The 14,185-nt window shown below is 44.4% G+C and overlaps 1 protein-coding gene across 4 annotated transcripts in view; it reads left to right on the top strand.

Moving 5' to 3' along the window:
* The first annotated feature begins 4,847 nt into the window (after positions 1–4,847).
* The window catches only part of ALDH5A1 (aldehyde dehydrogenase 5 family member A1), a 33,682-nt gene continuing 24,344 nt past the window's right edge, over positions 4,848–14,185 (top strand). For 3 of the 4 annotated variants that reach the window (XM_023512292.1, XM_023512291.1, XM_023512293.1), the window contains exons 1-3: positions 4,944–5,333; positions 12,109–12,192; positions 13,034–13,204. In XM_023512292.1, coding sequence (XP_023368060.1) covers positions 4,980–5,333; positions 12,109–12,192; positions 13,034–13,204 — 609 coding nt within the window. In that variant the 5' untranslated portion in view covers positions 4,944–4,979. Of the gene's footprint in view, positions 5,334–12,108; positions 12,193–13,033; positions 13,205–14,185 lie in introns of all 4 variants that reach the window. The other variant, XM_003788337.2, reaches the window with a different exon arrangement.

The raw sequence follows: 14,185 nt of genomic DNA on the forward strand, positions 1-14,185 counted from the left end.
CTAGGAGATAGAGAGAGAAATGAAATATGAAATGAAATGAAATGAAATGAAGTCTAGAGTAATCTTGAAACAGGAAGGCAGCCACAATTGACTTCACTTTCTGGGCCTCAAGTGATGGAGGCCTCAACTCTGAGGGCAGCAGAAATAGGCCATCAGAGGGAGGGTAAAAGGCGGAACCACACCTATGGAGCATATTGCGAGGGTACAAGTCAAATCTATCAAGTGTAGAACATAAATGTCTTAACACAATAATCAAGTAAATGAGGCGAAAACTATGTTGATTGGTTTGATGTAACCACGTCAGATTGTATAAAAAAAATCAACACATCGTACCCCACATATGCATAAATGTATTCATGATCTAAGTGTATTTGACTTAATAAAAAAAAATAATAACGAAATAGGCTATCAGCAGAACTCCCCCTGCTGGCAGGAGATGTAAACATGCCTGCTTCCCCTCCAGATTGGGACACCCACTGCCCACATCTCCCTCAGAACTCCCTCTCCGTTCCCAATTCCTCAATAAAATACAGAAGGAAATAGTGAATCCACACACCAAAAAAGATTAATCTCAGCTGTTACCACTTATGCCACATGTGCATGACTCAAACTTGAGTGGATCTGACTCTGCAAAAGACAAAGTCAAAATTTAAAGTACTACCTCGGCATTTTGCAAATGTCCTAGAAAAAAATCCAGTGTCCCAGAAAAAGACCAAGAACCCACAAGCTCCAGAGAAGTCAGCAAGATGCTCTCAACTCTGTAGGAATTGAGAATTGGGGATATGTTGAGAGCTAGTGATCTATAATCAATGTATTTGAACCTACAAACTCCAACTGTAGGCCTACTATTTTTATTTTTATCCCTATCAAAGTTTAAGCTTCCTTTGCTTCCACATTTTTAAGCCCAAGTCTAATTTTTGAATGGATGAAAAATGTTGTTTAAAGGTGACCGTAGTAGGCTCAATCTTTATACCTTCATTAGTTCAATTTTGACAAATTCTTCCATTTACTAGCTGGTGGCCTAACTTTAATCTTACTAGTAGCTTAACTAAGGTAACTTACTAGCATGACTTTGAACAATATATTGAACTTAATGCAGTAAGTGTGATAAGCATTGCACATTATCTCACAACAAACATATAGGGTGGGTACTGTTGAATTTCATAAGGGAGAAAACTGAGGTCAACATTTGTCAAATGTCACCCAGTATGTTGAGCAACAGGTTCTGAGTTTGAATTCCAAGTCTGCTTATCACCAGAGTCACTGTTACCATATTTCCTCAAAAATAAGATACTGTCTTATATTTATTTTCTCTCAAGAAGACACACTAGGGCTTATTTTCAGGGGATATTCCAGTCTTCCTTAACCACTCCGTGCTGAAATGCATGGCATAGCCATGCCCATCACTAGGTCTTATTATTGGGGTAGGGCTTATACTTAACAAATGCATAGAAATCCTGCTAGGGCTTATTTTGGGGGTATGTCTTATTTTCAGGGAAACACAGTACTTATCAGGAGCATGCCTAGGAGACTACCTGGACACACCCAGAAAAATACCCAGGTAGCAAGAGGGTCCCCACTTCACCCCCTCAGAAACCCATCCCCCCAAATCCTACACGTGGGCAGAAACTGCAGATGAAGGAACATGACCATACCCTTAACAGGGGGCAAGCACCAGTGCGGCCAGGGTGAGGGGCAGCTTTTCATTTTATAAGGCCACATTAATTCAGCTGTAATCAAATAAGGCCACATTCAAGAAATTTCAATTAGATGTAATTGAAATACATATTATTTTACAAAAATCTAACTACTATGTACCTAATTTCAAAAAAATGAAAACTACTTGTTAATTTAAAGCTAACCAACCTTTTAATGACTTCGTGGTTTCTGCTTTTTGTTGGAAAGCATTGGAATATTGGTTGCAGCATGGAGGCGCACAGTTTTGGTCGATCCTCTAGATGGGTATTAGTCATTTGTGACTTTAAGCATGTCTTGGGTTAGATAGGAGAATATAGATTCACAGGAATAAGTGGTTGAAAAACAAGAAAGCATTTTTCAACCTGCTGCCAAAGGCATACATAGGTATTCCACTGCATTTTTCCCTTTCTCAATTGGCTCTATATCAGCATCACCCAAAGACCTTAAACTGTCATCTACTGCTAGGCTTGGTGCTCACACTTGTAATCCTAGCACTCTTGGGAGGCAGTGGAAGGATTGCTTGAGCTCAGGAGCTCAAGACCAGACTGAGCAAGAGCAAGACCCCATCTTTAAAAAAAAGTTATAAAATTTCATCTGCCGAGAGCTCAATCAATTCCATCTGTAATTCTTTAGGTGCTTTGTACTAGGTGTTAAGTGAGGCTGAAATGCTAACTTGGATGTGACGTCATGAAGTAATACATCTGTGACAGTGTTTCCTTATTTTATCAGCACATGAAAGAATTGTCTTTTTTATTTTTTTGCTTTTTATTTTTGACTTCTGCAATACAATCTTTCATGTATTTTGTAATTTAAAATATTTGTGGTCCTTATGAGTGTTACAGTTCTAATATTGCAGTATCACAAAGCAAGCAAATCATCTTATCTTTAGCAGAAACAAAATAATATTGCAATTCCAGATCCTCTTTTAAAAATCTGTTTTCAGCTGACTGCTGTAGCTCAGTAGTGAGGGTGCAGGCTTGGCACACCAAGGGTGTCAAGCTCAAGCCTCCTATGGACCTGATGAAGAAAAACAACCAAAAAAAAAAAAAAAATGAAAAAAATCTATTTTCTCCTTGAACAGCAAAAGTAAAACCTTCCATATTTGAAGTTAAAAACCAAAAATGTTTTCTTTCTTCAGTATTCTCTCGGTCTTCTTTAACATGATGGGAGTATTAAGTAAAAATACTGATGAGCTGTTCAACTACAGGTATTCACAAATTCCATGTCAAACTAAATGCAGAACCCCATTATAAAAGCTGATGACAGGCTGGCCTACTGGACCCCATCCCCACCCCCATAAACTCTTGCCAATCAGCCTCTTGTGCAGCAGTCAGCTTAGCCCTAATGGCTCACTAGCCCCAGTTGTGCTGGTTAATTGGGAGGATTATTTCCTTGAAACCCATTTTATTCTTTGCAATTTTATTTTTTTTAATAATAAAAGGAGTTTCACTCTGTTGCCCTGAGTAGAGTGCTGTAGCATCATAGCTCACAGCAACCTCAAACTCTTGGACTTGAGCAATCCTCTTGCCTCAGCCTCCGCAGTAGCAGGTGCCTGCCACAACGCCTGGCTAGTTTTGTTAAGGTGACCCAACGTCCCGCTTTTGGCAGGACAGTCCTGATTTTTAACAATTTGTCCTGTGTCCCGTGGCCTTTTAAAAAAGTCCTGATTTTTGGAAAGAATGCTAGATATGTTAGATTCATGTCTCAGAAAGCCCCTCCCCCCAAAAGCCCCCTCCTGCCCTTAAAGTTACAACTTCTCCCTAACACAGGGAGTGGCCTGCTTACCTCTGCATGCTAGTGCTAAACAAATTATGTCAACAAATCAGCTATTCACATAATTTAGGCAAGTAATTTATTTATTTATTTCATGAATTTAGCAGACAGTACTTGTATTATATATATTTTATAGTGGCGGCCTTGAAAGTGACACTTATGACTTACCAGGTATCATTATTTAAAAAAATATTAATAAGGGAAAGGTTAAATCTTGGGCATCAGCAAAAATCACAATAGAGAACAAATGGTTAGAAATATTTCATCATTTTGAAACAAACCATGTTCCATACAATAATGCACTAAAAACTGTGGGATATGTGCTGTCCTTACCAGGGACTAATGCTAAGACTGAACGCGTTTTTTCTATGGTAAATAAAGTGTGGACATCAGAAAAATCACAATTAAGTGTTGAGACTTTGAAAGCCATTTTATGTGTGAAATATAATTTAACAAATTCTTGTGAAAAATTTCATGACCTTTTAAACGACAGCAATCTACTAAAATAAATTCACTCAAATGAGAAATATGCCAAAGAATAAAATAATACTATATGTAATTTTTAATGTATTATATTTGTAAGTCGTACTTATGTTGAAATTTAAAAAAAATTACAATACTATTTTTGTGTTCTGTGAAATTTTTTGTTGCTGCATATAGACCAAATTTTTAATTAAGAACCCCACCCACCCACCACCCACCCCCGTCAGTAGTACCCTGCTTTACCAATGTTAAAATCTGGTCACCTTAAGTTTTATCCTATTTTCAGTAGAGACGGTCTCGCTCTTGCTCAGGCTGGTCTCAAACTCCTGAGCTCCAGAAATCCACCCGCCTCCGCCTCCCAGCGTGCTGAGATTACAGGCGTCAGCCACCACGCCCGGCCTATTTTTTGGTATTTTAAATACATTCTCCTAAAAAAAAAAAAAAAAAAAAAAATTCTATAAAAGACAAACAAAAAATTTTTAATAAAAGGATTTTTCCTGTAAAATTTGTATCCGGTTAAAAGGCCGCACTTAAGGACCTACAAAGCCCCGTGTGGCCTTAAGGCTGCAGGTTTCCCGCTCCTGCACCGCTGGTCTGTGGACCAAGCACAAGTTCCTGCGGCGAGGGTGCGGGATTTGGGGACGAGAAGGCGAGCCAGTGCTTCTCCCGCAGCGGTTGGGGTTCTAAGGAGTAGTTACAGACAAATGAGCACCCGATAGGGGCGAAGGGGACGGCGGTCCGCAGGTGCATTTCCCAGCGAGCCTTCCCCAACTTCGGCCCCAACCCTCCCCGGAAGAAGTGGCGCAGATTGGGAAGTCGCCGGCGTTCAGGACAAAGTCCACAGCGTGGCAGCGCGCCCGGCGCGCGGCGAGGGCGCTGCTCCGCGTCTCCGCAACCTCCCGCCCGCTCCCCTGCGGCCCCGCGCGGCCCCGCCTTCTCTTCGCCCTCCCGTTTCCCCGCGCCCCCCGCGCTCCCGTGTGCGCGCACCCGCTCGCCTGCTTCCAGCCGTCGCCGCTGTCAAGGCCATGGCGACCTGCTTTTGGCTGCGGAGGTCCATGGCCCCGCGCCTCCGGCCACAGCCTCTGGGCGGCCTCCTCTGTCCCAGCGCCGGCAGCCTGGGGCCCGCCTCGAGGCCCGCGCCCAGCCTGGCTCAGCTCCGCCGCTACGCCGGGGGCCTGGCGGGCCTCTCTGCGGCGCTGCTGCGCACCGACAGCTTCGTGGGCGGCCACTGGCTCCCGGCCGCCGCCACCTTCCCGGTGCACGACCCGGCCAACGGCGCCGTGCTGGGCATGGTGGCCGACTGCGGGGTGCCCGAGGCCCGATCCGCCGTGCGCGCCGCCTATGAGGCTTTCAGCAGCTGGAGGGCGGTCTCGGCCAAGGTGAGAGCGCGGCGCGTGCAGGGGTCAAGAGGTGGCCGGGGCCCAGCGAGGAGCAGAGGACGCCGGGCCCCAAAGTGAAACCAGCCTCGTGTCTCCTTTCCTCAGTTCCCTGTGGGTACACAATGCGAAAAGTCGGAGCAACAAAAAAGGAGACAAATGAGTTTGGAGCATCGTCCTCCTGGCGCTAGGGACACGGCCCCTGCCCTCAAACAGTGTATCGCCCAGTAGGGGAGGCAGAACGCAAGCTGGTAGTGCAAGGGAGCTGAGTGTTACTGGTAACAAGCTTGACCCGGTAGAAGGCTGTGTCCCGCAGTGAGAGAGCACTTCAGAATACATGAAGTGCTACATGTGTGCAGAGCCCACAGAGCCCACAGAGGAGGCTGGTACAATGTCATGGGGTCAGGAGCAGAGAGCTGTAGAAAGATTAGAACTTTGTACAGAGGAGGAGAGGAGTCCAAGACTATCCTCCAGGTTTTTAGCCTGAGTGAAAAATGCTATTTACTGCTCTAAAGAACGCTAGAGAATTGGGGGTAGAGGATGGAGATCATTAAACAGAGAGTTGAGTAAGGAGAAAACTAACACATATTTTTCCTCCTTCATTTATTATGTTACACCTGGAGCCAACCCTGTGAAATCATCTTCTGCCCTGTGCTTGAAAGCCCTCCCTCTGAACACATGCATCCATTGATTCTGTGCGAGTACCAGAGATTCTTAACCATTCATCCATCCATCAGCTGTTTACCAAGCAGCTGCTATATGCTGTGCACTGTTGGAGGTGCCTGGGATATATCAGACACCAAAAGAAAGTTTCTGCCCTTATGGCACTCACATGAGGCAGGGAGATCTACTCTATAGCCAGTCAACATAATACCTAAGCAAATACGGTGTGAACCATGGCGGGGAGGGGGTAGGTGGAAGCAAAAGATGACCAGGGGCTCGAGGGAGGTGGCATGATACAGTGTACATGATGTATGGTCAGGTGTATTTGTGTGCACAGGCTGCCATTACAAGTACACAGATTGAGGGCTTAAACAACAGTAATTTATTATACCACAGTTCTGGAGGCTAGAAGTTCAAGGTCATGATGTTGTCAGGTTGGTTTTTTCTGAGGTCTCTGTCCTCGGTTTGCAGATGACTGTCTTCGTCTTTTCTCCACATAATGTTCCTTCTGTGTGTCTGTCCTCATCTGTTTTATAAAATCATTCAGATTGGATTAGGGCCCACCATGATGACCTCGTTTTAACTTAAGTACTTCTTAAAGACCCTATCTCCAAATACAGTCACATCCTGGATACTCGGGAGTCAGGACACCGGCTTATAACATCAGAGTAGGCCTCCTTGAGGACATAACATACAAAGGCCAAAGGAAGTGAGGTGATTCAGCTATAGCCAAAGCTGGGAGCAGGCTGATGCATGTGGAGAACAGTAAGGAGGTTCATGTGCACTGAGCACAGGGGAAGAGTTGTAGGTGAAGAAGAGATAGGGAAGGAGGGGCTGGACCATGTGGAACAGATGGAGCCTTCTAAAGGACTTTGGTTTTATTTTGAGTGAGGTAGGGGCCGTGACAGGGTTTTAAGTAGAGATATGATCTGATTTACATTTTGAAAGCATTACTCTGGCCACAGTGCTGAGACTACATGAAGAAGGAACAGTGGTAGAAGCAGAGATGCCTTTTGGGAGGATATTGCAGGGATTTGGGTGGCATGAACCAGGATGAGAGTGAGGGAGAAATCATTGAGACCCCTTTGGCCTGAGCCACCAGAAGGATGAAATGGGGTGAAGCTGAGGTGGGGAAGAGGGTAGGGGAACGGCAGTGGGGTGAGATTTCAGAGCTCAGTTTTAGACTCTTAAGTCCAGGGTGTCCATTCATACCCTAGTGGAGATGTGAAATAAGCAGCCAGATACACGAGTCTGGAGTTCGAGAGTGAGCGAGGGGCTAAAGATATAAATGTGAAAGTCATACCCTTGTGTACTGCAGGTATACTTATAGCCATGAGGATGATTAGGTCTCAGGGAGGGAGTGGATCAAGGTCTGATGCCCTCTAGCACCCTTCTGGAGTCCCTCAAGGGCCCATAGGATCAAGGCCTCAGTTTATCACAGTGGTCGCTTTACAGTTCAGGGGTCAGTTGTGGTTTGGAGGTCATAGGGCTGATGATGTTGGGGCCTCTTGCTGATACTGGCAGCATCACCCTGTGTTCTGATCACACCATCATGCTAATGTCTGTGCTCCTTGAACAGTGTAGTGCTTCTGTCTCACAGGAGCTCCAGTCTTCTCAGGGAAACTTTATTCTTAAAAGGTGGAGTTCTTGGGTCCTGGAATATCTCACTAAGAGAGTGGTGCCATCGGTGTCCCTAAAGGCCTGCCACTACAGCTGAGAGATGGTAGGCGTAAATGCAGTGACATGGTAAACAGAGTTTGTAAGGCAGCTCTGTGATTCATCCCTCTCTTCCCTCCAGGCCTTTGTTGTCTTTCTTCTGGGTCTGTTTCCCCTCCCTTCTCCAGGCCCATTCACATCCCACCCATTCCTAGCTCTTGTGTAACTTCTGCTTCTGATGCTGTCTGACCGTAGCCTTCTGTTATTCTCCCTCTTCTGAACCCCCAGGCCTACTCCACGCACCTTGTCATCTTCTGTATTGCATCACATCTTTCTTTTCATGTGTTTTATGATCTCTTTTTTCCACTTTGCGAACTCCTAGAAGACATGGGAAGAAGGAAACTAATATTTATCTACTGCCTTATAAGCAAATGTGTGGCCATTGCAACATATTACCATAAATTCAGCAGCTTAGCACAATACAGGTTTATTCTCTTTCAGTTGTATAGGTCAGCAGTCCAAAACGGGTCGGCAAGGCCGCATCTCTCCTGGATGCTGTTTCCTTATCATTTTCAGCTTCTAGAAACTACACATATCCCCACATCACTCAACCTCTGCTTCAGTCATCACATCACCTTCTCTCACTTTGACCCTAATGATTGCATCAGCCCCACCCAGGTAATCCAGGATAGTCTCAAGATTCTTTTTTTTTTTTTTGAGACAGAGCCTCAAGCTATCACCCTGGGTACAGTGCTGTGGCATCACAGCTTACAGCAACCTCCAACTCCTGAGCTCAAGCAAGTCTCCTGCCTCCGCCTCCCAAGTAGCTGGACTACAGGCGCCCGCCACAGCGCCTGGCTATTTTTTGGTTGCAGCCGTCATTGTTGTTTGGCGGGCCTGGGCTGGATTCGAACCCGCCAGCTCAGGTGTATGTGGCTGGTGCCTTAGCTGCTTGAGCCTCAGGTGCCAGAGCTGCACCTCAAGATTCTTAATCACATCTGCAACATTCCTTTTGTTGTGTGGACATATTTGGGGGCCAGTATTGTACCCACCACAGCTAAGTATTGTTCTTGGTGCCTCACAGGTGTTCAATTCATCCTTTCAGTGGCTCTGTGAGGTAGATATTTGATCACTTCCTGGCCTTTTGGCCAACATCAAGTGCTGTGTCTTTTCTTATGAGTTTAATGAATCACGTTGGGCACGAGGGGGCAGCCTGAGAGATCAGAGCTCACTGTCCTTGCTTTCACTGCTGGTCGCAGGAAGGACCTGAGATCCCAGCACTCATGGCTCTGTCCCCTTCCTGCTTCTCAGGACCCCTGTCTGAGTCTCGCACTTCTACAAAGGTTAGTTTCCTACAACTTCTGTGCAAACTCTGTGGCTTAAACCAAAGATGTTTATTGTCTCAGGTCTAGAGGTTAAAGTCTAAAATCAAAGCGTCTGCAGAGTGGGTTCCTTCTGGGAACCTTCCTTCCTTCATACTGTCTTTCCCCTCTGTATGTTTCTGTGCCTGTGTCCAACTTTCTTCTTATAAATGACACAGTCATTTATAAGGACCCACGCTGAAAACCTCATTTTAACTTGGTTGCTTCTGTAAAGGCCCTCTCTCCAAATAACGTCACATTCTGAGGTCCTAAGGATCAGGACTCAGACGTAGACTCAACCCGTACTTTGTTGCTGAGGGTGCTTCGTGGCCTCCACTGGTCTGTGTGTTCAACCTGAAGGTTCTGTTTTCTGTCACCAAGCAGAAGCTGCCTTTTATTCTCACAGTTCTTACGCTGTTTCATGTCCTCCCCTCCTTCCTTCTCACACTACGTATGGTGCTTTGTCACAGTAGGCCATTTCCTCAGGTATTTAATTTACTTCTCTGAGCCAAACCACCTAGATTTTAGTATTTCTTTTCTCACTAGAATAACTCACAAGCCTACAGTCATCAGATTCTCAACTGGTGTTGCAGAGAGTGAGGGTAAACAAAATGTAGTAATATTGTTTTAAGGGATGTTGATGTCTCTTCTCCAGGGTGTGAGATTTAGAGGCCTCAGCAATACCCTTGAGAGGTAAGACAAAGAAGCTTTTTAGCCTGTCCAAAATAGAGAAGGGAAATAACCCAGAAAAAGACAGCTAGTGAGATATACACACACTCATCCTCTCTGCCCATGAGTATGGTAAAGAATTAAATTCTTGGCTCGGCGCCTGTGGCTCAAGCGGCTAAGGCGCCAGCCACATACACCTAAGGTGGTGGGTTCGAATCCCCAGCCCAGGCCCGCCAAACAACAATGATGGCTGCAACCAAAAAATGGCCAGGCATTTGTGGCGGGCGCCTGTAGTCCCAGCTACTTGGGAGGCGGAGGCAGGAGACTCGCTTGAGCCCAGGAGTTGGAGGTTGCTGTGAGTTGTGATGCCATAGCACTCTACCCAGGGAGATAGCTTGAGGCTCCATCTAAAAAAAAAAAAAAAAAAAAAAGAATTAAATTCTTAGATCTGGTGAATAGATTAGAACATCCAAATGACAAACCAAGTGTGCTCATTTATAGTGGGCAGGACTTCAGGCAGCAAAGAGTAACCCAAAGATTCTTCTTGGCTTTGGATATACCTGTTCAGCTGTAGGAGGCTGGAGCCCTGAGAACAAGTCTCTGTAGAATACCTCTATGCAGGCTGGGCACAGTGGTTCACAGCTGTAATCCTAGCACTCTGGGAGGCTACTCTGGGATTGCCTGAGTGCCTGAGCTCACAGGTTCGAGGCCAGCCTGAGCAAGAGCAAGATCCTGTCTCTAAAAATAGCTGGGCACTGTGGCACGTGCCTGTAGTCCCAGGTACTTGGGAGACTGAGGCAAAAGAATCACTTGAGCCCAAGAGTTTGAGGTTGCTGTGAGCTATGACGCCATGACACTCTATCAAGAGTGACAATATGAGACTCTATCTCAAAAAAAAAAAAAGAATGCCTCTGTGCAGCCCAGTTGGCCTGGATTTTCTCGGCCTTCCTCTTTTTTTCCCAACTAGTTTTATGTAAGTGAATTAAATTTCTTTTTATTTTTAGAAGCCATTTCTTCCATAAGCTTATTAGTCCAATTTATCCCTTTATCTTTTTCTGTGCATTGGAGATTTTTTAATTGTGGTAAAATATGCAAAAAATTTACCATTTTAAGCATTTGTAAGTAGACAGTTCCAGTGCCATTAACTACATTTACACTGTTGTGCCCAGGCCCTCTTTTTAAGTGTGTAAAACCCTTTTTTTTTTTGGCCGGGGCTGGATTTGAACCCACCACCTCCAGTATATGGGGCCTGCACCGTACTCCTTTGAGCCATAGGCGCCACCCTAAAACCCTTTTCTTAAGCCTCACATATCCCTCAATCCCCCACCTCAGTCTATGGGACAAATCCAGCTTGCCAGCAAATTGTTAAGTAGAGAATGATACTTGAGGACGTTATGTTGAATGAAATGAGCCAGTCACAAAAGGGCAGATACTGCATGATTTCACTTATATGAAGTACCTAGAGTTGTCAAATTCATAGAGAAAGAAGAATGATGGTTGCTGGGGGATGGAGGCTGGAGGGAGTGGGAGGTCATTTAATTGCTACAGAGTTTCAGGTTGGAAAGATGGAAAAGTTCTAGAGATGGATCGTGGGGATGGTTGTACAACACTGTGAATGTACTTAATGCCACCAAAATGTATGTTTAAAATGGTTAAGATGTGTATGTGTTTATTTTACACATAAAATTTTATGTGTATTAAAGTTATTCTTATCTACCATAAACAATAATAGCTATTTCCACAAAACTTTGTTCTTTTATAATTTATGACTCATACACTCCTTTAGATGCAACTTGAAGGTAGATCTTTGTTATTATTTATCAAAGAAGCATGGGTGTTTGTCTTCCCAAGCACATTTCTCAAGAGTTCTCAGAGGAAGTGAACCGACAGGATATATATAGATAACGTAGGAAGAGACTTATCATAAAAGATTAGCATTCACATGATCGTGGATGCTAGAAAGTTCTTCAATTTCTCTGCAAGCTGGAAGCCCAGAAAATTAGTGGTGTAGTTGATTCTGAAGGCCTCAGAACAAGGTTTGCCCATATTCTGTTGTCTGGCAACAGGAGAAAATGGATGTCTGGGCATACACAGAGAGGCAGTTCTCCCTTCCTCTGCCCTTTTGTTCTATGTGGTATTCAAGGCCCTCAACAAACTGGATGATGCCCCTTGTATAGGTGAGGGTAAATCTTTTATTCAGTCTACTGGTTCAAATGCTAATCTCTTCTGGAAACTTCCTTGCGGACATGTGCAAAATGATGTTTTACCAGCTATCTGAGTATCCCTTAGCCCAGTCAAGTTGATGCATAAAATTACCCATCACTCTAAGAATGAATCCACACAGCTATTTTAGGTAATTGGAGATTATTTAATAGTTTATCTTACACTTGGCATTTCACTACTTCTCTGTCTTGTTACTTCTTTTTCAGGAAAGGAGTTCATTACTGAGGAAATGGTATGATTTAATGATACAAAATAAGGATGACCTTGCCAAGATAATCACAGCTGAAAATGTAAGTTCAGCATCCTGATTTAATACCCTGAGAAATTATACAGGAATTCTTACACTAAACTTGAGAAGGCCTCTGACTTCCCCTCAGTGCTGTCTGTAGCTGAAGAATGTGTGATTTCTCATCTGCTGGTTAGATACCAAATCATTCTGTGCCAGGGCATTCAAAATTTGGTAAAATAACATTTATAGGTTCTAGTTTATTGTTATTAATATCCAAAACTAGACTGTTTGGAATTATATGAATACTGAGTTTTCACCATTCTGGTTTTTTTCTACATGATTGTTTTGGTTGGTTTTCATGTTTTTCTATATAGAAAAACCTCCCTAGTTGACCACCTCCCTACACTGACCACCTCTTTAAGTTGACCTAATTATCATAGACCGGACATGCACCACATGTACATATCAGTACAGGAGGCCTAGTCCCTTATGTTGACCACTTCTTTGTGTTGACCAGTTATAGTCCCATGGGTGGTCAACTTATAGAGGTTTTACTGTATTGTACCAGTAGTTCCTCCCTAAGTATAGTAAATGATTTTACACCATGGTTACAATGTTTAGGTATTTAGAAGACCCAGTTCTACATGTCTCCTAATTTCTAAGCATTTTGAAGATGTGAGTGATTCTCGTGGTTTAGAGTGATATAACCATGCTTCTGTCCATCATTATTTGTAGTTCTGCTTTCTGAAAATCATACCCAAGTTAGAAATTTCCCAACAATCTTGTGGGTTTTGTAATGGGCTACTTTTTTACTCCTTTTGCAGGCTTGAAGAATTTAAGAACGCAGAACTATGCTTTTATTTTTAGAAGGTAAACATGGTTTGTTTTTTGACTTAACTTAGGGGAAGCCACTGAAGGAAGCACAGGGAGAAGTTCTCTATTCCGCCCTTTTCCTCGAGTGGTTTTCAGAGGAAGCCCGCCGCATTTACGGAGACATTATCTATACCTCAGCAAAGGACAAGCGCGCCCTGGTTCTCAAGCAGCCCATAGGTGTGGTGGCAGTCATCACCCCGGTATGTGCCAAGATCATGAAGATCCTAGGGTAGGAGATTAGGAATCCAGAAACTGTTTGTTCTTCCCTGTGCGGCAGAGTCCTCACCCTGCTAGCTTTGTCATCTTCTCTCAGTTTCCAGATCCCTTTGCTGAACACAGAGGTGTGTTTCCTGGTCCTCTGTGATATGTGAGGCGTGGTGGCAGCAAGTGGGAGTAGTATTTGCTAATGCCTGAAAAAGTGGGATGACCCACAGGAGAACCCAGGCAGCTTTTCTGACTTAGCTTGGAGTTTTCTCCCTGGCGTTGCACTGCTGAAAAGATCTGGTATTTATCTCTTATTTTTTTTTTTTTGAGACAAAGTCTCACTTTGTCACCTTCGGTAGAGTGCCATGACCTCATAGCTCACAGCAACCTCAAACTCTTGGGCTTAAGCGATTCTCTTGCCTCAGGCTCCCAAATAGCTGGGACTACAGGCGCCCGCCACAACTCTCAGCTACTTTTAGAAACGAGGTCTTGCTCTGGCTTAGGCTGGTCTTGAACCTGTGAGCTCAGGCAATCCACCCATCTCGGCCTCCCAGAGTACTAGGATTAGAGGGTATTTATCATTTTCAAAAGAACTTAAGACATGGCATATTTTTAATATGTCATAGTTTGGAAAAATTTGTGGTTATCAACAAGAAAGCATTTGTGCTACCTGCAGGCACTAGGCCAGGTTCTGGAGGTAAAAAGCTAAGAAATGCCTGGTTGGGGCTACAGCACGGCTGTGGGTGCCCATCTTCCTCTCTCAGAGAGATCTTTCTAGACCTGCCTTCTACTGGGTCCCATATTGACTTCTCTGCAGTGTCTGTCAGCTGGTCTCAAGACTGCTGTTCTGTCCCGGCTCAGCAGAGTTACAGATAGAATCCTCCTGCCTGCCTAGAACTTACTAGGTTTGGCTGAAGCTCTCTGTGTACTATCTGCGTGACCTGGGCACGTTGCTTAACAGCACTGTCTCAGTTTTC

The sequence above is a fragment of the Otolemur garnettii genome, unplaced genomic scaffold (assembly GCF_000181295.1).
Source record: "Otolemur garnettii isolate 467f Iridium unplaced genomic scaffold, OtoGar3 scaffold00026, whole genome shotgun sequence".
In the NCBI taxonomy this organism is placed as follows: domain Eukaryota; kingdom Metazoa; phylum Chordata; class Mammalia; order Primates; family Galagidae; genus Otolemur; species Otolemur garnettii.